The 25,920-nt window shown below is 32.2% G+C and overlaps 2 protein-coding genes across 2 annotated transcripts; one reads left to right on the top strand and one right to left on the bottom strand.

Moving 5' to 3' along the window:
• Positions 1 to 2,441: 2,441 nt before the first annotated feature.
• LOC118062652 (protein SAWADEE HOMEODOMAIN HOMOLOG 1) lies at positions 2,442 to 6,728 on the top strand. Its single transcript, XM_035076486.2, has 9 exons — positions 2,442 to 2,574; positions 2,806 to 2,891; positions 3,027 to 3,072; positions 3,162 to 3,300; positions 4,293 to 4,353; positions 5,378 to 5,429; positions 5,520 to 5,663; positions 6,235 to 6,354; positions 6,496 to 6,728. Exons 1-9 carry the CDS (start codon positions 2,548 to 2,550, stop codon positions 6,538 to 6,540), a joined length of 720 nt encoding a protein of 239 aa, XP_034932377.1. The 5' UTR covers positions 2,442 to 2,547; the 3' UTR covers positions 6,541 to 6,728.
• Positions 6,729 to 7,026: 298 nt separating this feature from the next.
• On the bottom strand, positions 7,027 to 13,976 carry LOC118062651 (casein kinase 1-like protein HD16). Its single transcript, XM_035076485.2, has 16 exons — positions 13,339 to 13,976; positions 10,767 to 10,898; positions 10,595 to 10,668; positions 10,397 to 10,466; positions 10,228 to 10,289; positions 10,068 to 10,139; positions 9,753 to 9,847; positions 9,573 to 9,639; positions 9,319 to 9,448; positions 8,981 to 9,199; positions 8,694 to 8,833; positions 8,291 to 8,465; positions 8,043 to 8,133; positions 7,800 to 7,957; positions 7,508 to 7,696; positions 7,027 to 7,424 (listed from the first exon to the last, which is right to left on the bottom strand). Exons 1-16 carry the CDS (start codon positions 13,753 to 13,755, stop codon positions 7,365 to 7,367), a joined length of 2,151 nt encoding a protein of 716 aa, XP_034932376.1. The 5' UTR covers positions 13,756 to 13,976; the 3' UTR covers positions 7,027 to 7,364.
• Positions 13,977 to 25,920: the final 11,944 nt, after the last annotated feature.

Genomic DNA, 25,920 nt, shown 5'->3' with positions numbered 1-25,920 from the left:
ATTTTCAATTTCATCCTTCATTATTGATTTGATTAAGAATTGATTTTAATAAAAAAAAAAAAATTTCATAGGGTTATCAAGGTCTCATGACCTAAGTAATGAATTTTATAGGTTAACCCGAATTAATCTGAGTCGATATACTATGTTGTTATTTCAATATTTTTTTAAAAAAAAGTGTCTTGATTTTTTAGCTAAATTACATTCTTATCAGTTATTTGGGTTGTTTTTGAACCTACCATGTCAATCATGTCACATTTGGTTAATCTCCATAACTATTTTTGCTTAAAAACATATTAATAGTATCTAAATATTTTCTTTTATTCAAAACAAAATTGATTTGATTTACAAGGTAGCACGACAATGATATAGTTTTTATTCTAAAATGAAAGTACAAGGATAGTAAATTTTTTTTTAAAATGATAACAGTTATCACTAGTTTTGAGGACATATTCGTCAAATAATAAAATATTGATGGTAAAAAAGGTTAATTCAATACAAATAACATTCCCACACGCAGGAATAGATTTTTGGGAAATCAACTTTCGTAGACTTATCAAATATAAAAATGTCTACATCTCATAACGAATGCCCGCTAGATGCACATGTGGCATGTACACAAATTTACTGAAAAGAATTATTAAAAGTACTTAGTAAAGAAAAAAGAAAAAGAAAAGAATTATTATGCAAATGTCATCTAATATCTAATATGATTGATTCCTGTTCATAGAAAAACAGTGAGCTACTATAATAGTTATTTTCATGAGTTGCTAATTTGTCACTAAGTTAAATTTGTTAAGTTTTTGTGTAACCTTCTATTTTATCAAGAAATTGCTATATAATTATTGCTCAAAGTCTTGCGAAGAGAAGATGAATTAAAAGTAACAATCTTGAATATATTACCAACAATTAAAACATAAAAAATAAAAATCTTAAATAAATAAGAGAAAGAGGAATGAAGAACTGTGATAAGAAACCTAAAAAATCCGCAAAATCAAAACTTTCAGACAAAAATTTCAGATTTAGTAACCTACCCAACAAACCCCACACAATGGTGAAACAGTGGCCTATTCATTATTTGATTATTCATTTTGGTTCTCAAAGTTTTATTTTAGGTGATTTAATTCTAATTTAAAATTAATTGCTTCTGATTTCTTAGTCAATAATGAAATTGAAATAATAGAGATCGAAATGAAAAAGACACCAAACATGAAAAGCGTGCCAAAAGTTTTGGGAAAGATATATTTTGGTCATCTAAATTTTAAAATAACGCAAATTATAAGGATTTTGGTGTCTCAATTGTTTTCAAATGCACTTTTGATATCAAAGTTTATTTTTGTTATTTTTTAGTCATTAGTTGAGAGAGAAGAGAGAGGTTGTTGTATTTCGATAGTAGATAAAAGAAAAATATCGTTGACATCAATTTATGTCATCAAAATGATCGATGTTTGTGTCAAATAGTTATATTTAATGAGAAAAGTTCATATTAAGTGTTGTTTTTTTACCTTAAAAGTTTATGAAAAAATAGATCTAAACTCGATTTGATTTTTGGTTTTGTGTTAATTTCAGTTTTTGGGATGGTTTTTTGACCATTGATAGGTTTATAATGGTTTCAAAGGTGTTTTTATGTAAACAATGGGTTGAAAAACTGGTTTTTGTGTCAAAGAAACTTTAGTTCCTATTTTTCCAGCAACCATTATGGCCAGAATCGGGGTTAATTAGACAATGTGTAGTCTGTTTTTTTTTTTTTTTTAAATAAAATTAAATAGACAAGTCCACTCCAATTCCAACAAAAAAAAAATAAGGGCCTAGTTGCAAGGGCCTAACAAGGCAGGCCCATGCGTGGGCTCTAACGTTATAGGCCAAGCCCAGCAATATGAGACCTTTGTTTTTTTTTTTTTCTAAAATATATTTTTCTAATTTTTTTTTAAAATTAATTTTTTTATATTTTTTTCTCTAAATTATTATTTATATATTTTTTTTATACATTTAAATTTTGAAGAGTTTTTATGATTTTTTAATCTTTTTATTTTTTAAAATAAAAAATATTTTCAGATAATATTTCTAATATGTGCAGTATTGTATAAGTTTTTTTATTTTATTCAATCAATTTAATTTGTGTTTCTATTTCTATTATCGTTTGCTAATATAAAAATATTATTTAATAAAAAAGGTTTATCAAACACAATCAAATAAATATTTTTTTTATAAGATTAAATATCTTGATTTAAATATATCTCTTTATTTTTTTTATTTTTTATTTTTTTTATTTTTATTTTTTAACACATATAATTATCAATTTATTTAATTATGTATAATTTTTTTTCTTTTAATTTTAACTTAAAAATATTTTAAATATAATTTTTTTGAAAAAAAAAAATTCTTACCGGTTGCGAAGAATTGAAAAGCAGAAAAACGGTTAAAAAAAGTGGAAAAAGGTAAAGCACTCATTGAAGGACTAAAACCTCAAAATCCCGTAGAAAGTAGAAACAAAAGAAAACCAGGCAAGGCAAAACCCTTACTCTCTTTGGTTCCCATTTCATCACAGCCATGGATTTTGAATTCACACTTTCTGAGGTAATATATATCTTCCTTTTTCGCTCTTTTCTATCATTGCCCTAAGTTGTGAACATTAGGCTCCAAATTCCTGCTTAAACCCTCTCTCTCTCTCTCACTCTCTGTGATTTTCAATAATGGGTTGCTCTCTGATATATTTTTGTGCTTATATTTTTCTCTTGGCTGTAAAGGATGTCTCAATTACTAACTGACTAGCCTACTGTATAATAATTATTTTACATTTTACAAAAGATGCTGGAAATGGAGAATATGTTCAAGGACTTAGAGGAGGGACCACTAGCTCCGCAGTTTTGTGAGAAGCTTGCAAGCAGCTTTAGGTAAAATCTATTTTAGGGTATTCTTGCTGTACCATTTATTCAATTTATATGAAGGAATTCATGCATTGTTGTATTTACGTGCTTGCCTTCCTAGAATAAATGTTTATGTGAAAGATTACTGTGTGTCATTTTCAGTTTAGCGCCAAGTCGTGCAGGAAAGCAAGCCATTACACCTCGACAGGTTTTTCTTAATCTTCTTAATCTTCCAGGCATTTCTTTTTAATTTCTTGGTCATCTCCTAAGTCCTACCTTACTCTTGCTGTGATCTAGGTTAAAAGCTGGTTCCAGGATAGACTAAAGAAGTCACAACCTCGAGTTGCTTCTTCAAATATGGCTCTCAAATTATTCGCTGATCTCTCTGATGCAAGTGCTTCTTTCGGTGCAACTGAGAGTTCACAAAAGCTCAAAGGTTCTGCATTTAACTCGCATTGGTGGAACTATAATTAAGATTGTAGTGATGGTCTTTCATTTCAAAACTTTTAGATGTCCTTAATGGCGGGTCGTTACACCATCATCCAATCACATACTTATGTTTATTGTGCCTGTGATTATAGCTTTCTGGTTTGGGTATCTAAGAAGAAAACAGGCAAAAAGCATGCATCAATAATTTTGCATCTTTTTAGTTCTTACCTTAGGCCATAAGCCATTGAGGCATAGTAGTGCAACTGTGCCGCATCATCATGGGGTGGGATTGGTTATTATTTAGTAGCAGGCTCTTATCCTCATCCTTATTGATAGTAGATTAGAATTCTTTTGAATGACAACAATCTAATCAAATTGCTTTTGTATCATTCTTGGGTGAGAATAGTTGAACATGTACTTGCATGGTGCCTAACCTCGTCAAGAGTGATTCACTGACAATAATATTTGTGTAGACTCATATTTAGTAGGCAAAGACTTGCTCTTTTAGAGGTAACCTATCTTGTGATGTAATTTCTGATTGACCTCCTGATCATTCAGGTGTGTTTGTGGCTTTCCATTCTGCTATCTATCTTTTGGTCAGCAGGATTCAGTAGTTGATATCTTCTGTCTGTTTTGAGGTTTTTATATGCTTTGCTTTCAGCAATAACTTCTTTCCTGTCTGAGTTTTCCTTCTGTGTCAATTGTTTTCTCAATTTGAATGGAAGCATGCTGCTTTTGCTCTTAACTCTGACCATTATGTATGGTTTATTCACGGATAAAAAGTGTTGCAACATGATTCAACCTCATAACATTTTATACGATATTCCATCATATTCAGGTCCTGTTATCCTATGAATCTTCAGTTAGCATATTGCCACTATGCTTTTGTCTGTGTTGTTGATAGAATTTTTTCATGTATTTGTAAAATTTGGAAACCTTTCCTCTCTTTCTAAATAAAGTTATGGCATCTAGTAATCTTCATTGTCAATTGTTATACAGGCAATGCCTCTGATCTTTCAGAGTTGATTTTTGAAGCTTTGTCCTCAAAAGATAATGCTTGGTGAGGATGCACTTTCTATACAGAAATGCACAAGTGTATATTTAAATGCTGTATATGCACAAATAATGAAAATATAAAGTAATTCATAAACACGTCATTTGGAAGAAGCCTTTGGTGTCACAATTAAAAAAAAAAAGATAGAAAGAAAAAGGAATCTTTATGTGCATTTCTCAAATTTTAACACATTGAAAGATGAGATTTATGAAGAACAACATAATTATATCATTTTTTGGTCTCTTTAATTTGCTTGAGAGCTCAATCTTTGTTTTCTAATGAGATATCAGATGCATGTGTACTTGTATTCATTCTTTATCATTTTCTTTTCAGAAAAAGGGTAGGATTTTTCAAATGGAATAAAATTTAGAATGTGGGGTAGAAATTGAGCAGGCTAGTCAAAATTTGACCGAGGCCAAAGATGCCAGTTTGGATATTGCTTGAATTGGGAGAAAAAGAAAAGGTGATTTAAAGATTCCAAAAGAACTATACCATGGGTTTAAAATATGCATTTTTTTTTATGTTACCAGCTTGCTCCACCATCATAAAACAAGCAATAAAATTGTTTTCAGTGATTTTTGTTTTCCCAGTTGCCATTCTTCAATTTTTGAAGATCTCTTGTAGCAGCATGGAGAACATATCCATGAAATATTTCGTTAGTGTTCTGAATTCAAAAACTGGACAAACAAAATTCATCATTTTGGGAATATGGAGAGGATATATGAACTGCATTGAAAGTCAGATTCAATCATACAACACAAATGCGCCATTTTTCTTCTTTCTTCATAAACTTCTGCAGATTTATCTCACATATTGATATTCTGGTTGTTCATATGTCTAAACATCAAATACACTTGAAAGTTACTTTTTTCTTCTTGCAATCCAGGTTTCTTAATGATATATATATGCATACTATTCTTTTTAAGTGCTCGTTTGGTTGTGAATGTAAATTTGTCAATGTAAAAATTTTAAGCTTGTTATAATTCTATATTAATGTAGCATGTGTAACAAATATGTCTTTGACTTCCAGGTATGATGTTGCTTCTTTCCTCAACTATAGAGTTGTTTGCTCTGGTGAACTTGTAAGAGTATTTTACACTTATTATATTTTCATTGTTGGTTGTGTGAACACTCAACCTGCTGAACGTTTTGAGTCTTTCTTTGCAATACAGGAAGTGCGAGTAAGATTTGCTGGGTTTCGTAATACAGATGATGAGTGGGTGAATGTGAGAAGGGCAGTGCGGGAACGATCTATTCCTTTAGAATCTTCAGAATGTCAGAGGGTCAAAGTTGGCGATCTTGTGCTGTGCTTTCAGGTACCTTTTATTATCCTTTTTTAAGAAAAGCAAAAACAAATTCTCTGAAAAGCTATGGAATAGAACTTGTTGGCTGAACAAGTACACAATGTCTTCCCTTTGTTGACTTAAATGTTTAATATTATCTTACAATTGACATTTTATTGGCGCATTTGGAGTCCAATCCTCCATTTTCATGCATGCACTGTCAATTTATACATGCATGAATCCATATAGCTCAAAATCCTCATTTCCTCCAGTGAATGATGGATCCAAGCTCTTCTGCAATTCGCAGGCCTCCAAGAAGGTCAACAGAGACACACATTCATTCATGCATACAAGTACTTAAATTAGGAAATGTTGGGTCAGACTCACCTTTGATCTATTTTTCCAATGATTTCAGCTATGATCACCCACCATCATACCACCTGTTAAGATTGTATTTGATTTGCATTTAGGCTAATTTAGTTTTATGAGCAATTACCTGAATCAATGGGAGGCACACCCATCATTGAAACAGAACTTATTTTATTTTTTAAAAGTTTCTATTAGTCATATCTGTCTTAGCTTTTGGCTCATGCATGATTTTCAGGAAAGAGAAGAACGAGCAGTCTACTGTGATGCCCATATTGTAGAGATCAACAGGAAATTACATGATATAAACGGTTGTAGATGCACCTTTGTAGTTCGTTATGAGCATGATGACTTAGAGGTAATAATGTGTGTATGCTTACCTGCTTGTGTCTTTGATGTTCTAGAATTCCATGTCTTTATCCATCCTCATCTTTCTTCTTTCCTGGCCGTGGAGAAGCTATAAAACTGATTCTGACTTTGGTGTCATGTGATACACCAGGAAGAAGTTCGGTTGGATAGGTTATGTGGCAGACCAACGCCATAGATTCTCAAGCAGTGGACAGAGGATGAGAGGTGGAAATTGCATTTCTTTGTTTGTAAAAAGAAGGGTGCCTGGTATGTTCTTTGTAATTCATCGTTTTCATCACATAACAGTAAATACTGGCCTTCATAAACAAATTTCTCCCAACTTGAAATAAGACCATAATTAAACAAGTATAATTTTTCATCTTATATTGATTTTTATCTTGAATTTGCACTCATCACACCGTCAGCAAGGTTACTAGTACCAGGTAGCTCGTCATCTCTCAAACCCAAATGAACGATATTAAGCATCTCTTCCATTTGAAGTGAATGCCCATTAAATTTGAAACTCTGTCTAATCTGACAATGCAGCTTCCTGTCACTTGAGCCATCTACGAGTTTAATAATCAACTTGCACAAAGCGCATTGTGGAATCGTACTTGTAATTGTATAGAATTCACGTCTGATGCATTGATAAAACATGGTTAGAAAACAAAAACCATCAACATGACAGATCAAAATGAAAGAATCCATACCCAAATAGAAACGTAAATTTTACAAATTGCCCTAATCAGGGTGCCAATTATTAAAAACTGTACAAAGTTAAACAGAGGCACCGCCATCCTCCTAGCTTTTGCTCGATGGCATACAATCAGCACAAGAGAAAGCCCACTTAGTTTCACAGGTTGACAGACACGACTTAAGGAAAAACAAAAGCTTCTATATTTTTTATTAAAATTGATAACCTATATACTAATCAAAATTTCTCTAAGCCTAAATGAATGCTACTTGACAAAAACCATCATAGCTTAAATGGGATCACGGGGGAGGCTGGCGAGATGCAGCTCATGATGTTGTCCGTCCATAACACATGGATGCAATATATAGATTTTTGGCCCATTTCTCCTGCAAGGTCCATCTCAAATTTTAGATCCTGAGACCTGAAAACTAGTATTGAAGAAAAATTGATGCTATGTAGAGAGACAAACCTTAACATGTGTGCTAGGAAAAGCTGAGGTTCGAAGGGTCTCCTGTGTTTCATCTGCAAGTTTCCTTTTCGGCACACTCAGAATAAAAGCCGCCTGGTCCCAAGTTGCTGCAGTTGCCGTGATACGATATCCAGAATCCCATCGTCGATGGATGCCTTCACTAGGATAAAGGAAATCAAGTTCAACCACCTGAAATTAATACATAGAATTAGTTCGCCATCCAATGCTAAAATATATTAAAACACTATATGGAATACAATATATTTTAATAAAAATTAAAATCAAAGATGACCTGCTTAGCAAATCCTGCTCCACGGGACATAACAACCCCCCATCTACTTCCTGAGGTAGCCATTGCAGTCACATAAAAGCCCTCCTTCCATTTTTTATTAATCCATTTATAAGGAAATGAATCGCTAACTTTATACGACTGCTGCATATAACTAGTACCTGAACTCAAAAAGAATACAGCAAATCAGACAAAATTGAAGTAGAGACAATTACAAAATAAAAAATTCAAACAGTTTAGACTGACCCTTAGACATTACGACTAATGAGCTTCCATTATTGGCTCCAGCTATGGCACTGATATAATAATTCTTTTCCCAGTGCTCCATTATCCATTCCTTCACCCAACCAAAAAGAAAACAATAATAATGCAATTGTTACTATACATGTTTAGAAGCTATGTCAATGAGCTACTTACACTCCAAAGAACAAGAGCGCATTCAGAATAACAGTGATAGAAATGCTTCAGGTAGATAAAAAGATATAATCATGTACCTTGCGAAGAAAATATGGTGAGAGCTCATAGACTTGTGCAGAGTAATTCGTACCGGCATCCATAATAATGGCCCATAGATTTTGATATGAAGCTACACTGCTAACAAATAAGCCATCCTCGTTTCCTTTTTCGATGTGCTGACCAAGCCTTGCATCAGCCACATTATAGTGATACCTAAGAAAGCATGTCAAAGTTCTCAACCTCACCTAATTTGAGTTAATTTGACCACTCTAATGTCCGAACAACACAATATAAAGATCATGCACAATAAGCATGAGAACATGGAACTTTAAAATATTTGGAATTAAAAAAAGATTCACAGTGCAAAACAGACTCAAAACAGTGGCCGATTAAATCAATGAAAAAAGGCAAAGGACTAATGACCTGAGGCATATTTTGTACCTTTGTTTCATTGGTCTGCATGCATTGTACACACTAATCCATTGTGTTGCTGGCATGCCCATGCGAACCTTCTTCTTTGGTTGTTCATCATCTTCCTCCATAGTCAAACGACCTCTCTTGTGACCAACCTGATAAATAAGCTTCACAAGACCAAAAGTATAGATTAAATACATCTGAAATTCAAAAATTGAAGCACTGTTTCATTAAAAATAAAGTTAAGAGCTCAATAAGTCCAAGTTAAGAAAAAACAACTAATAACTCCAACAAAAAAGGAACAACCCGTGAACCTTCTGGGCACCTTCTGTGTTAAGTGGTCTCATATCTGGATTTGTACCTACAACTCCATCAAAGAGGGAAATGCATTTTGCATAATTAGGCTCTTCATCAAACTTTAAGTTCACCACATATTCAACGAACTGTTTGAAAGGCTGTGGACAGAAGCAACAAAGCGCCTCTGAGGTTATTGCCATCTTCTTCTTGCAAACAACAAAACCCTTGTTTTCTCCCTAAGAACACAATAATGTTAAAAGTATAAGCAAAAAGAGTGAACTTTCAGTTATTTGTTTAGGCACAAGTGAACCAGAAGTGACAAACATGTTCCCCACGCTAAAAATAAAGGACCTACCTGGTACCCTTGCCAAGGTAAACGACCACGGAGAAGAAAAATAAGTGTGTAAGCAAGAGATTCCAAATCATCCCTCCTGCTACCAGTTCTCCCTAAATGAGCATGCACACTAGCATAACGCACTGTTCCCCTGCCCGAACAAAATTATCACAAAGCCAACAATCAAAAAATTTTAATTAAAACAAATCTAAAGACAGTAAAAATTATTTCAATTAATTTCTTAATATAAAAAATGATACAATCAAAAGTCAGACCTGAAAACATCTGGCTTTTGGTCATACTCAACATGCAAACCAGTTGAGCTTTCTTGCCATCTAGTAGCTGAATGGCCAGAACAATTCAGAAAATTGTGGTTCAATGGAGATAGTCAGAATACCCAAAAATCAACAGTTTAAAGTTAATTTAAGAGATGAGAATGACATTTTTCTAATTACCCAATCCAAGATCAACAAGAAATAATTTTTTCTCATCAGGAGTTCCCGGAGTGCCAAGCAGAAAATTCTCAGGCTTTACATCTCCATGGACATAACTGCAGAGGTTTGTGTAATGTAGTCTGAGAATCACATATTTTTCATTTAAATATGACATTAAAAATTCACAGATTAATCACACATAACATAAATAGCCAACTAACAGTTCCACAAATAGAAGTGTATATCATCCAATCCACATGCCGGACCAAACCAATCCAATTCATCTTATCAAGACTAAAATTAGAAAGCAGTATAACATATGCAAAGAACTTTTACCCTCTAAGGTGCATCTTTTCCAATATGGATATAGCTTCAATGGCAATACATGCAACCATTTCAGTGGACATTCTGCCAATAAGACCAGGACTTAATTTAGCAAACTTATGCACAAAAGATAAACTAATAGACAACAAAACAATTGAGCAATTGAACTCACAAGTTTGAGTTAATATTGTTATTCCAAACATCCCACAGGCTTGGACCCAACATATCCATAACCTACAAGTAGAAGGGTTTGCTGTTAAAAACAATTCCAAAACAAGATGAAAATACAGCTAAAGGAATCCACCAATCTTGAGCCAGAAACAAACGCAAAGATAGCATACCATGACATAATAATCACCTTGCTGACCCTTATAGTGTACTAGTGGTACACCATGACTGCCACCAAGAGTGCTGTGCAGGGACACAAAGTCATGGATTCAAAATTATTGCTCCAAAAAAGAAAAGGAAAGGGATTTGAATATGTATTATTAATTTGCAACAGTCATAAGAAAGCATGATGGATATAATCTAATACTCACTCATAAACCTGCCACTCATGCGGTGGTCCATAATTACATCCTTTACTACTTCTATGCTCGAATTTTAGTGCCACCTAAAATCCAAAGTTCAGAGGTGATCGTATAAAACACTGAGATCAAAGATCAGATCACACTCAATCATCACACGTGTATAAAAACACAACAGCTATACCTCTACAGCTCCTGCACCAGCTTTATCATTTGTATTTACAGCAGACACACGTCGACCAACATACACTTGACCAAAGCCACCCTTTCCCAACTTTCTTTCTACTTTGTACACAGGGGAATCCTCAACCTGAACCTGCAGCACCATAGCCAAGAAATTACATTCATCCACAAGAGATTCAGAAAAAAAAAAAAAAAGTAAAGGGGAGCGCAGATAAAAGTACTGCCATAGTTCAGCAGCTGCTGCCTGCACAAAATGGTCATATCATTTCTTTCTCTACATGTCTGAACACATTACCTTTTCAAGCTCTACAAAAGTATTTTCAAGGAAGACTCCCAATTTAGATAATTGATCAATGCCATCATGAACAGACAACACTGTAAATTCTTCATATTGCCTCCTAGATTACTGCATTAGTTTTAGTCACCCGATCATTATTCCAGCAGATTCAATTTTTTTCTTTTTCTTTTTTTTTTTAAAAAAAGAGACTGCAAATGGAGTAGACAAAGTAGCAATGAGGTGCTTCCATGCAAACTAAAGAACTTTTTACTTTTAGCGAATAAACAAGGAGAAAAATAATGAGGTGATTTAGAAACAAGAATAATATTTTCTATGAAAAAAATAGGCATAGTGTAAAAGAAATGTGTTAAAAAGAACTAAAATTTCATCTTTTTTAATGATAATCAAGCTGAGTGCATTAGCAATGACAAAAAAAAGTCAAGGAGGGGCCTAGGGACTTGCTACGGAGACTGGAAAAACACAAGAATTATTTTTTGGTCAACACAGACAATAATCTGTCAACAATAACAGCTGAAAATTATGCTTGCCATCAATGTCAGAAAAAGAAAACATTCTTCCTATTTTAAACCCCTAGTAGACATAGTGAAATGCAGAATCAAACTAGGAATCAGTTCTACAAGAGGAGGAAACATGATGAACATTCACAAAGAATTGCATTCACTAAAGACAAACATGGGTTTTTTTAAATAATCCCACAAAAACAGGGTCTTTACTCCTTTCTGACAGATGAAAAATACAAGTTTCATAATCAGGACTGACGATTACTTGCAGCAGAGTTATGCACCAAAGTTGTTATATTAACTCTCTAACTCATGCAAACTCTTGACTATAGAATAGCAATTTTGACAACATAATAACAGATAATTAGTCACAGAAAGATCAAGGTATTCAGATTAGGAGGAACTTTTAATGACAGTACATGAATAACTGAATAAACTTTCACTAAAAACTCTGCCATTAATTTGTTTCCTAATAACCCTTGATTTTCTTTGCTAGTTGATTGATTGATTTTCTTTAATAGTTAATTGGTATTTCATTGTTTAAATGTGATTATATTCTTGTCCATCTGTTGGCAACCATAACTTTTATTTAGATTAGACAGAAATATTTGGAAACTATAATTTTATGTGCATGTAGTATCTAGCCGAGAAATATAGAAACATCTGAATCTTACATCTAATTAAACAATTAGTCAATATGACAAGTGGTACATTCAATTGTTGCTTTCTATCTCACAAATGGGGCCAACATATTACAACATATTTCCCTAATTTTCTTTCATTCATCTCAAAGAGAGATTACTTGGTGCTCCCGGTACAATGCTCCTTGCTAAAAATGGAATCCACGGAGTTATCATGATAGGTCCCATTTTTAAGTGAGGGACATGCACTACACCGGGAGTACTTAATAATTTTCTCCATCTCAAACCTTTGAAAATTATACTAAATATTCCAGTTTTGAATCCTATACTTTCTTATAATCTGCCATCCAACAGTGCAACGACTACCCCATCAATCCAACAGAGAATTCCATTTATGAAAAACAGTACTGTATATGGACATGGATTTAAGAGTTTTGGCATTATCCCCCAGTAAAAGGGCTACAGGGTGCAGTGTGCCTACTTTTGCTAAGTAGTTTTCACTTTCTTCTGCACTCCACTGATCTATTTTCATAATCCTATTTTTTTTATTTCATTAAAATAAATAAATAAAACAAAATTACCAAATATCAATTCCACGACATCGAAAAACAACAGTACTTGAGACAAGATAAAGCCCTTTTTCAAAATGAAAAAGAAAATTATTGTTGGGAAAAACATCTTTCCAACACTTTCATAGTTCTTCAAGAAATCTTTAACAAAACTAAAAAATTCTGCAACCCACCTAAAAAAAAATATCTCACAAACTACAAATATTCTGTCTTGGCACAGCTGATTTCAAGATTTGGCAAAAAAATTTACGAATTTTAGGATTGAACAAGTAGCATTTCAGATTAAAAAAAAAAAAAAAGGTTTCTATAGCGGTCTCAGTCTCATACGCAATCGACGGAATCTTTTAAAATTTTATCTGCATTAACTATTACTATCTGGTTGTTCAATCAGAAGTAGAGAATAATATAATAACCAAAGAAAATATACTAGATCACAACTTCAAGAATCGAAATTCTTAAGGAAAAAAATAACTTTTTAATTACAATGACAATAGCGATCGCCATCAAGCAACTTTCAAATTAGCAAATTTAGCTTAAAATTAAAATTCAGGGAAAAAAAAAGAACCTGGTCGGGTATAGGGGCAGCGGTTCCCTCATCGTCACCGCCACCAACAAGCGGCTTATCATTACTTTTTCCACCACTATCTAACACATCCATCGGCTTCTTTTCTCCCAACACTCCCTTCTTCTCTCTAGCAACCTCTAAATCCCTGTTCTCCTCCTCTTCTTTAACCGCCCCTGAAACAGCACCACCCACTCCTACCCTCTCATTGCGAGTTTTATGTTCCTTATCGTCAGTTTTAGGCGTTGCCAATCCCGCCTCCGCTGCTGCCCTCCTTCTCCTTGTCCTCTTCGCAATCGGTTCTACCACTTCGACTGGATTCTCCTCCTCCTCCTGCTGTTTCTTTTCTGGCTCCGGTGTTGCTGCTGCTGCTGCTGCTGCTCCTCGGCCTCTGCGCACTCGACTACGCAGCACAGGCATTTTTCATTCTTTGATTCCAATTCTCATCCACAATTTAAAATAAAAATAAAAATAAGAATCACAATCAAGAACCGAAACGACGTCGTGAGTGAGTTGCTAGAATTGATCGAAATATTGAGAATCGCGTAATCGAATAGAATCGAATCGATTGAAGGAAAGAGGAATTAGGGATTCCTTTTATTAATTAGGGATCCGTGGCTGTGGACAGTGAATCGAAAGAGAGAATTTTTTATTATTTTAACTGGAATATTAAAAAGTGATTTAATTACGTGGCAGATGTTTATACGTTGATTTGGATAGAATTGAGAGCTGGGTTTTTTTTTTTTTTAGGAAAAACTATTGCGGTAGCTTTACTTCTTACCCAAACACGTAGAAAAAATTATTTATTTAGCTAAATAATTTTTATATTTAATTTAATTTATAATTATATTTTAAATTTTAATACCTTATTTTTTATTTATGAAAATCCATTTTTTTTTCATTTATTTTGCATGAAAAATCAATCTCATAACAAGTTTAACCAACATATATATTTTTAAAATTATTTTTTAAAAAAATTAAAGTAAAAACTACTACAATATCAAATATAAACTAAATAGTTGAAAAAAATATTATTCTCTCACATCTATAAACAATTGCATTATAATAGTAATACACAGTATTTAGCAATTATTATTTTTTGCTTTTTGAACCTTTTTTATTTTGAATATTGATTTTTTTTTTTAAATCTAGTTCTTACATTATATATTTATTGGGAGTTAGAGTTGATAATTTATTTTAATTTATCCTTTATATGGTTATCATATTATCAAAAGAATATCCTAGGGTTAGTAATTAATTTTGTGAGTATTATTCGAATTCTTAATTTTTTTCTAAAGATTGATAGTGAAGGTACTACAATTGAAGAATTAAAAACTTGAGACATGGAAAAAGAGAAAGGAAAGAAAAATAGATTGTTGGAGCCACATTAAACCTCCTACTGCCACATATGTAACAATCTCAACTTGTAAACTTCAAAATATATGATGTGTATATTTGTAGTTACCAATTTTTTTTAGATATAAATATATTATTTTTCTAAAATTTTGGTAGAGTTTTCTTTGTATTTTTTAGATACCAAGTTATCAACTCAGTCATTTCTCAACTGTAACATCAATTACAATATTCATCCCATCATTAGGAACTTCCAAAACTACAGCATATTTCAATATCTCAATTCTATTTTATATAGAACACTATGATAAAAGCTAATAAATTCATAAAAATATATACAACCAATCATAATTCAACTTAATAATAACATTATAAATTACATCATATACTAGATAATAAGTTAAATATTACAATTTTTAGATATAAAAGTACATTACAACAAAATATTAGTTTTTCTAATGACATTAATCACATAGCAAAAATTATTTATCCAGCATCTAATTTTCAGATCGAGGGTGCAATGTACCTAAAAACATAATCCCATTAAATATTATTAAAAAAATTGCACCTTTTAATAAGTAGTTAATTAAGGACTAACTATTCATATACATTAAAATGACTTTCATATTATCAAATAAATTGTCTTAATTTTATTTTTAATTTCTAATTTCATAAATTTTCATCTAGACATAGAGATAAGTTTACTAAAATAAAAACATCAAGAATATCTCCTACAAACCAACATATTTAACTTTAAAGTTTTACAATTAATCTATTTTATATCATGTGATTATCCCATAAATTCATAATTAATTTTTCTTAACATGGCCATTCAACCAAGCATAAATTTCATTAATCAGGAAATAATTTTCAATGCTTGTCTATTTAACAAGGTATTATTTCCAGTAATCAGGAAATAATTTTTTTAGGCTTGCCCATTCACCAGGGTATTATTTTCAGCAACCAGGAAATCAGGGTATATATATATATATATATATATTTCAAGGCTTGCCCATTCATCAGGGCATTATTTCTAGTAACCAGGAAATAGTTTATTTTTGTTTTCAAAGCTTGCCCATTCACCAGGGTATTATTTCCAGTAACCAAGAAATAATTTTTCAAGACTTGCCCATTTATCAGGACATTATTTCCAATAACCAGCACTAGAATTTACAACCTATAAAATTCCTTCTATAATAAAAAAATAAACTAATTAATTATTTCAAGGTGTCGAACATCTACCTGGTGTTTGTGTGTGTGAAGAGGTCTCTTGTTCCAGATTAGGTCTTATGGCCTCCTCTGCACCAACACAAATTACTACGTTATTTTCATTTATTGGTATCGGTAAAATTTCTAATACCAATTACATACTTATTGAATATACTCAACACCCTTAATTAAGCTTAACTGAAACATTCATTTATTTACAAAAATCATTATTCAAATTAACTTATCAACATCAATTATATTCAATAAGACAAGATCCCTCAATAATATTATCAAAACTCAATTTGTTTTCTTCTAATTTTCTTCTTTTAACCGAAATCAACCTAAGGAAGTAAGTAGAGATTTTTTTTTCTTTTCTATTTGAAAAATTCTTACTCCTTTCATAATAACAACACTTATAAACCTATTTCTTCCCACATTTTCCAAACAATTGTATTAAAACCTTAAATCCCCTAATTATTTCCTCTTTTGGCCTAAAGTTCAATCAAAATAGGGAGGAAATAATTTTTGTTTCTTTTATTTAAAATTAAACACTTACCCAATCTTAATACATGCACTCTAACATGGTTCAATCATAATTTGTATCATTCCCATAATTTATAACATAATCCCACAATTTCACATAATTTCTGTCATAACCCAATTTTTGACCATTTTATTTTTATTATTATTATTATTTTATTTACTGAAAAGGAAAAAATTGATGAAAAAAATAATAATGATGATGATGAAAAAAAAAATGAAATAAATGAAGAATGAATTAAAATTTGGGTTAAGGGCAACATGATTGGAAGTTTTGAGGTTTAATTAAACTTTGGAATTTGATGTAATTAAGCTTGGAATTAATTTAATTAATCCAATCAAGGGTTTAATCGGAGAATTGATAAGTTTTGAGACTTAATTAAGCTTGGAATTAAATTAATCCAATTAAGTGTTTAATTGGAGAATTGATAATTTTTTAGACTTAATTAAGCTTGAAATTAATTTAATTCATCCAATCAAGGGTTTAATTGGAGAATTGATAAAGTTTTGAGACTTAATTAAGCTTGGAATTAATTTAATTAATCCAATCAGGAGCTTAATTGGAGAATTGATAAGTTTTAGACTTAATTGGACTTTGGATTTAGTTAAATTAATGAAATCAGGGACCTAATTGAAGAAATATTAATGTTTGGGGTCCAAATTGTGAAATTAAAATCCAAGGACAAAATTGAAAAAGACGTGCAAATGCAGGGGGCCAATTACAGTTCAAACCAGGGGCTTAATTACAAGACGTTCAAAACCGCATGGATCAAAACGTAAAATGGCCGAATGATGTCGTTTTAAAGACGCTGTTCATCTTCTTCTCCTTTAAGCCAGTGACCGTTTTCTACAGTAAAAGGGGCCAAACGTTGCAGTAGTAATCGTCGTCCGTTGGTTTCAGTTATGGCTGCCTTAACGGTGGTCGACCCTTAGCCTACCGCCCGTTATCACCCGTCGAGCCCTATATAAACCGAGCAGCACCGAGAGCAAGGGCTGGTTGGAGAGAGTTGGGGGAAGAGATAAGATAGGGCAGAACCGAGGATAGGAAGAAGAAAAACAGAGGAAGAAGAAACTAAAAAAAAAACAAAGAAAAACCAGAGGGAGCTCACGTTCAACCGGCAGAACGTCATGCTTTTATCACCATCTCCTTCGTCCTGAGCAGAAGCGAAACCAGAGAGAAAAGCAAAGGAACGACGCAGAGACAAGGAGCAACCCTACCATCATCTTTATCCCTTCATCTCAGAACTGAAGGTGATAGAATCTCAAACCAGAAGCAAAGGAGACGCAAACTCAGCCCATCAGACGAAAGCGTAGAGACGAGAACCGGCGTTGACCATTTTCTTCACAGTCTTCAGCAACCAACCTCCAGAACCAGAGGCAGTAGAACAAAGAAGACGATACCGAGAACGTGGTAGAACCAGAGACAGAGGACGGAAGACGAAGAAGAAGAAGCAAAGGACAGAGAGAGAAGTGATATAGAGAGGGGCAGAAGGAGAAGGAAACCAGAAAAAGGAACAAACCAAACGCAGGAGGAGAAAGTAACATTAACCGGCCGGCCCTCCATTACTGTCATCACATCTTCAAGTGCAGCTACCAGGTAAGTAATCTTCTCTTTCCCCGCTTTTCATTTTTAATTCACCGGTTACTGTTTACTTTGGATTTTAATTCATTTCCTGCTTTCTTTCACTTTTTGCCCAGTCGGGTCACTAGCTTGGGCCAGTGACCGGGTTGGGCTGGCTGGGTCCAGCCCAGCCCATATGGGCTGAGTTGGGCCCAGCCCTAAAAAAAATAAAAATAAAATAAAAAACAGAAAAATAAAAAAGGTAGAAAAAATAAAAAATGTGTATCATGAATAAAAATAATGTAAATTTATTGGTTTATTCACTGACGCCAGAGTCAGGAATAAAAATACCGGTTTAAATTTATATTATTTTTATTCGTTGTACTTTATTTTATTTAGCTAGAAAAATAAAAAAAATATATGCATGCATAAAAATAAATTTATTTTTATTTATTTGTTCACTGGTGCTAGAATAAGAAATAAAAAAATATTGATCTAATTGTTTCTTAGCTACGAATTTTTACCAACGCCAGAGTTGGAATTATTCGAGCTTGAATATTCACTGACGCCAGAGTCAGGAATATTATAAATAAATCATCATAGCATAAATTAATAAATATTTGGCAATTTAAGACAAAACCAACAATGCAGTCTGCCTTAGGCAGAATGTTTAAGGGGTGATAATATTTTCCCTTTTATGTAACCAATCCCGAGCCATAGAATCTCTGTTGACCAGTTAGGGTTTCAAGTGACCATAATACTAGGTGACGACTCTTCAAACAAGACAGATTTTCCTAAAAGAACCAGATGCCAGGAATCTGTTCTTTTTTCATAATTCAAGAGAACTATTTTTAGAGCCGCCGCGATGTCGGTTGTGACAATTTCAATTCTACATAATCCTTCATCATACATAAAATTAGAGGAATAAATCATTTGGAGCATGTTATTTACCTCTGATAAGGATTTATGGAAAGAATGCAAGAAAAAATCAAGTTTTCTTCTCCTCCCTCTTCAAACCCTAGCTTGAATTTCTTCTTCCAAGGCACTCACCACCTTAAAATCACCCTCTCTTGATGTTTAACTAAGCTAAGCACTCTAATTACTCACTTTAATTGGTGAAATTAACAAGAATTTGTGTAGAAAAATCACACAATTTCTTCCCCTCTCTTGGTTTCACACTCTCGGCTAAAGGAGAGACAAATTGGAGTATTTATAGTCTAAGTTTTGTTTATTTACACATTAGCCCTCATTACTTTCTATTTCTATTTTTGTCTCTTAATTCCTCTTTTTACTTAATTACACCACAACACCTTACCTTTTATTCAATTGTGTCTATTTACAATACTTGATCATTTTATTTAATCTACTCGATATTTTATTTTATTCAGATTATGATTTATCAAATTTTCACAACATATGTCGCCTAAAAAAAAAAGGACGCCTTAAAGATTCCAACGACATCAAAGAATACATGAATTGAAGAATAGAGGAATGATAAGGCGCCACCTAAAGGCGGCGGACCTTTCTCATGTCATGACATATCCCTTACACATTTTTTCTCTTCTTTTAATTTAGTCTCTCGATTTTGGAAATCTCTTTGGTTCAATCCCATATTTTGTTTTTAATATTTGTCATTTTCCCTTCTTCTTTTAGTTTAGTCATTTGATTTTTAAAATCTCTTTGACTCAGTCCCAGATTTTTTAGATTGATTTTTTTTAGATTAGTTTTTTTATTATATCCTTTAACATTGATTTGGTTTTATTTTAATTAGATGATAAAAAAAAATAAGCAGCAACAACAAATGGACCAAAAAGAAATTGATCATGATAACTTGGGGAAAAAAAACCTTTTTCTAAAATGGGTAAACCAATATAGTTCAGTTCTTAGCAATTAAACATAAAAGGACAAAACTAGGTAAAAAATGACAAAAAAAAAACTCGGCCTAAGTCAACCCAAGTTAGCATACAAACCACTAACTCAAGTAAGTCAATCTGAATTAACCTATCAAACTTGCAACTAGGTCATGAGATTAGGATAACCCAATTAATGCGAACCAGCCTAAAAACACCAATAAGGACCCATTACATGCAATCCAACCTTATTTGGGCTATGAGGTTAGTACAACAAAAGAAATAAAGAATCTTACCATAACTTGGAAACAACATGGGTGGCTACCTTTTCCTTTTGTTTCTAGGATTAATGACTGCATGGAAGGCTATAAATAAGTATTGAATCAATTTTATAATATTTTATTTCTTTCTCTTCTTTTCATGGCAGAACATGTATTTGGTATTATGGGCTTTATTTTATTTTGTTAGCTACAACCTAAGGCTTGTTTAGATCACGTTATGGGGTTTTTGTAGTTTAAGGATTTTGGGTCAGTTTTGTAAGTAGGCCAAATCAGTCCACTAGAGTAGATTCATTAGGGTTAATTTTTCAAGAACTATTTAAACTCATGTAATCTAAATTTCGGCAGCCATTGATAAATATTACTTCAGAATTTTTTAGTTTTAACGTGTGAGAATGATTATTGCATTCTTCAGTTCTTGAACAAATTGAATCTGACTTAACGAAGATTAACTGGCCTTGGTTCGTCATTCTACTTCATTCCAATAGTATTGGTGCCTTGAGGCATGCTTCTATTGTATCACACTCCTATCAAACCTATTTCAACTTTTCGAGATCAGATCTCAATCTTGATTGTGGGTTGTGTGACCACGTGATCATGAGGTTTGCATCACCAATAGAAAAGAAAATAATAAAATCACAAAACCTATTTTTTTTTAAAAAAAAAACAATGTTGAATGATGAATTTAAAAAAATATAATAAATAAAATAATATGGGTGGAAAGGACAAGGAATCCTCGTCCTTTCTTAATAAAACAAGGGGAAAAGGAGTCGTCACCTAGTATTATGGTCAATAGAAAACCAATGGTCTATGAGAGTCTGGGTAAGAGGACTAGTTATGCAAGGGGAAGACATATCACCCCAGTGCACCTGACCTATAGTAAGTTGTTTTGTTGTATGCTCTAAGTTATGTTTCTATTCATTAGTCAATCTAAGATTCAGAAAAAATCCTCCTTAGTAAGGAGATCATTATCTCATTAGGTTAAAACCTAGCCATTCTAAAATGACAAGAAAAGTCTGTCTAAAATTTAAGAATAGTCCTTCTTAGTAAGGAGATTCTTATCTTACTATATTAAAAACTAACCATTATAAAACCCAAGAAAAAAAAAGGTTTTTTATTTGAAATATTAGCAAAATCCTAATAGATAATTGCAAACTTGTTGTGATACCCATTGTCGCACGTGCCCGCACGATGTTGACGGCGATCAGCCACTCTCAAGTTTTGTTATCCTGGAAAGATCAGGAAAGTAGGGGATATAAAAGGAATTCTTATCTTTTATTAATGGAATGAGGGAATGAGAGTCGTCATCTAGTATTTTGATCACTAGGAACCCTAACTAGTAAACTGCATTGTTTAATTGTCTAATATATGCTAAGGTGTTATTGTATTTCTAATTGTTGATTCGTCTATGGTTTAAGAAAAGTCCTCCTCAGTAAGGAGATCCTTATTTTATTGGGTTAAACCTAACCATTCTAATGTCTATAAAAGAAGTACATTTTTAATATCGAGAATAAATTTCACATATAAATTTGCAATCCCATATACTAAAAAAAACAAAATATTTTTTTGGGTTTTTTTTTGAAAATATTGGCCTAGTTCTCATGGCTTTAATAAACATTTTATTAAAACCAAAATGCATGCTAAAACATATTTTTGAATTTTTGTTATATGAAAATATGATATGATTTTTTGAGATACTTGGTTGTATGTATGAATACAAGACCTTTTTTTTTTGTTTTATAATTGTTTTTGCAATGTTTCACCGAAAAAACTAGTATTTTAATACCAGATTTATATCTTTATGGTATAAAAATATAAATCAATATTAAATAAAATTAATAGAAAAATACGAGGGAAAATCATAAATTTTTTGAAAGGATTTTTGGTAGTTTTTTTTTTAAAAAAATTTTTGGGAATAGGCCAGACCCAGCCTAGCCATTTTGGTTTGGGGCGATGCTGTCTAGCCTAATAAACAGCGGAGATGCTCTCCACTATTCACATTGCATGTGAACAATGGAGGTAGGGTGAAATGAAGAAGAAGAAAGATATGGGGGAGCAAACTTGATGACGGTCTTAGCGGTGCTAGTAACTCATGGTGGCAGTGTTGTCGGTGATGAAGTAGAGTGACAAAGGTTCTGTCGCTGTTCTTCTTCTCTTCTATATAGAGACACAAGCCCCTTATTTCTTATCTTTCTTTACCCAAATCCCCCCATCTGTTTTTTTTTCTATTCTTCCACCCCTTTTAATTTTTTCGTCCCTTCCTTTTCTCTTTTCTACCTCTCGGTATTTATAGGCAAAAGGAGAGAGTGCACCCTGCCCTATCTTATCATGGTGCAGGGCAGGGAGGTGTGTGGTGGCTTCTTTGCTACCACCTTAGAGCACGTTTGCAGGGCATGGCGCCCTGTCTTTTCTTCGACATGGTGGCAGGGTATGTGGAGGTATGGGTGGTGTTAATGAGTGGTCAAGTTGGGGAAGAAAGAGAGTGGGAAAAATAATTTAAAATCTTCTTCTTCCCTGCCTTTGCATGCGCAAGGGAAGAAGAAGAACAATGCCGTTCAAAACAACATTGTTTCAGGGTTTTTTTTTTTAGGAAAAGGAAATGAATTGGGGAATAACCCAAAAATAGGTTATGACACCCATTAACTATTTTATTTTTTTTTGTAGTTTTTAAAGAATGATGAAAATTCAACTTTTATTTAGTTTTTTTATAAATTTTGCATGAAAATTTTAGAATTTGATTATAAGCACACAAAATAAAGCATATATATATATAAGAGGAACTGTTTTAGATTTTTAAAATTTTTTTGGTGAAAAACAAGTATTTTTCAATACTATAAGTCTACAACCATGATATTAAGTGAAATGATTGAGAAAATATGTGAGCGACCAACAAATAATTTTAAAATGGTCTTTGAAATTTTTTAGAATTTTTTAAAATTTACTTAATGCTTGTTTGGCAAAAAAACCAATTTTCTTTTAAATTAAACATCTAAATAGGCTTAAGAACATAATTGCCAAACACATCCTTTATGAAAATACTTGCCATTTCAAGGTATAACAAACAATAAAGATACATATCTATTAGTATTAGCCTACAACCATAATTTTCCATAATGTATAACAAACAATTAAACCATTTTCAGAACTATAAAGATACATGTCTATTAGTATTAGCCTCATCACTTCTCACTTATGAATCATATATGTTCATGGTCATATATTTTGATCATATGGTCAGGCAACCCCTAACGAAGTAGATAACAACCTGAAAAGCTAAAAATTAGGTTTAATAGAATTTTAACCCAGAGATAACCCTGCACCTAAAAACCTCGGATCCAAATATAACCTTGTATCTAAGAACCCTAAGTAAGGGAATGACACCATGAAACCAATTAATCTTTGATAAGTTGAATTTATTCTATGTCCCAACAAAGTAGCATCACACAAAACACAAGTTTATTTCATAAATTCATGGTTGAAAATTTCAGCTTACAAAATCTTATATAATAGCTCAACTAGACCCTTTTTGGGTTGCAAGTGACACGACCAAACAATTGATGTCTTCTCTTAAATGTAGAAGTGTTAAAGTAATAAATAACCTGGCAAGACCGGGTTCGAACCATAGGGAGGTGAACTATATAAATTACAAATAATATATATATATATTTAATAAAATAAAGAGTTTATAAGAATTTTATGGGATATCAATGTAAGGATTAAACAATGATAAAAACAAATGTCAAAGTTAGAGGATCCACTAATGGTATTTCAAACAAGTATAGTATAAATTCTTATTATTCAACTGGAAATCACACACAAAGGAGGTTCCAATAGGATGATTTGTCATTAATAGCTCATTATAAATTGTTAACACGATCATATTAATTATCTTATTTAAGTGACATCAAACTTTTAAATATTGTCAGGAATTCATAATGCTAACTTATGTTAACAACAAATCAAGTCTCTTTCATAGCACAAGTGTAGGTTATACCATACGGTTGGGCTATGAGAGTGCCAAGCATTTGTTGTACCAAGTGTTATACAACACAAATTTAGATTAACCATTTAACAAGCAAGGTATTAAGAATTAGTAAGATAAAAAGATAAGACATGTTAATTTTAAACATTAAGGTCCATGTTGAGTTTACACTATACTTATTCTTACACCATTAGTGTAACCTTTTCACCTTAACATAATAAACTTAGCTAAACATGATGGAGAAGAGAAACATAAATAAACAAAAAAGAACATAAATAAGATACAAGTTAATGCAGTAAAGGAAAGGAAATGAAAACCATAAACAAGATATTAATGAAAGCAAAACTTAAGAATTACAAAAAATATAAAGAGAGAAATAAAGAGCATGATCTTGATTTGAACAACCAAGATGCTTAAATGCATGACAAATGCCTCCTTTTATAGGCCAAAATTTATAACTATTGATTTGATAACAAATTATTGAGTGGGTGGCTAACTCTTGACTTGGTGAAAATCCTTATCTTCTTGTCTTAACAAAATGTCATTGCGAATATCAGAATTGGAACCATCTGTAATCATGAAAGTTGTAGGAAATTGTCTTATATTTCTAGGAAAAAAAATTAAGGTCATTTGGACTTCTAAAACTTGAGATATGGGTTGAACACTGAACAATGTTGGGGCTGGAGGACAAATTCAGACTTTTCCATTGTTGCTATAATTTGGACTTGAAAATGGTCTTTTTAAATCTTGGACTCCCATGAAAGTTGTAGGCCTGTGTCTTACCTTTCCATCCATATAAAGCAGATCTAAATCCGAGATCTACAACTCCATATATGACCCAATTACCAAACAGTGTTCTAGTTTAGACTGCACTAACATCTCTTTTCAAAGTTTGGCCCTCTCTTTTAGTATTTAAACTCATAAATCAATCCTTTTATTTATGTGATAGGTCTGTATTTAAGATGAATATTTACCATAAATTAAAGGTATCTTATATTATTAGATATGTTATTATAAAACATGCTTTAGTTAAGGAGTTATTGATACTTCAAGTGCAAAATGATGATATAAAACCTTGATAAAAATGCACTTTTAAGCACTAATCAGCAAGCTAAAGAGCGTAAATTAGTAATCAACTAACATAAGTCCAGTAATGAAATAAACCCCTAAACAATGTCTAATATGCTAGAACAAACCTAAATTAAAAATAATTATTCAACATTAATTAAATAAAAAAATAGGATAATAAAAACAAAATTTTCATGCTAAAATTCCTCCATATATCCCGAATCTCTAATTTCTACATGTTCTTGGTAGATTTTAGTTCTGACTTTAAACACATTGTTCTATCTCATATGAATGATTACTAAGCCTACCATATATGGTTTAAAAGCTTGAGATATCTAGTTTTCATCCTAACATGAGTGGTAGAAAAATGCCACCTATAGCTCTAGATATTAGAGGTGATCATTTAAGTTCAGTTCGGCTTTTACCCATAAAAAACAACCAAACTAAAAAAAAAGACCCAAAACCGAACCAAAACTAGCCCAAACCGACTGGTTTCTGTTCAGTTTTTGATACCTAAAACTTAAAAAAACCTATATGCATTTTTTTGGGCTTTTTTTTGTCTTTGTAATGGGCTTTATGACGGGCTTTTAATGGATTTTTGATGGGCTTGCAATTAATGTTGATATTGTCTAATTTTCTTTGAAGATTCCAAAATATTTAATTTTTTTACCCCTAAATATTCATTTGTATTAAATTGTTATTGTCAATCTTATGTTTATTAAGTTTTTTGGCCATGAATATTCA

This window comes from Populus alba, chromosome 1, assembly GCF_005239225.2.
Source record: "Populus alba chromosome 1, ASM523922v2, whole genome shotgun sequence".
Classification (NCBI taxonomy): domain Eukaryota; kingdom Viridiplantae; phylum Streptophyta; class Magnoliopsida; order Malpighiales; family Salicaceae; genus Populus; species Populus alba.
This window is presented reverse-complemented; position numbering and strand designations above follow the sequence as displayed.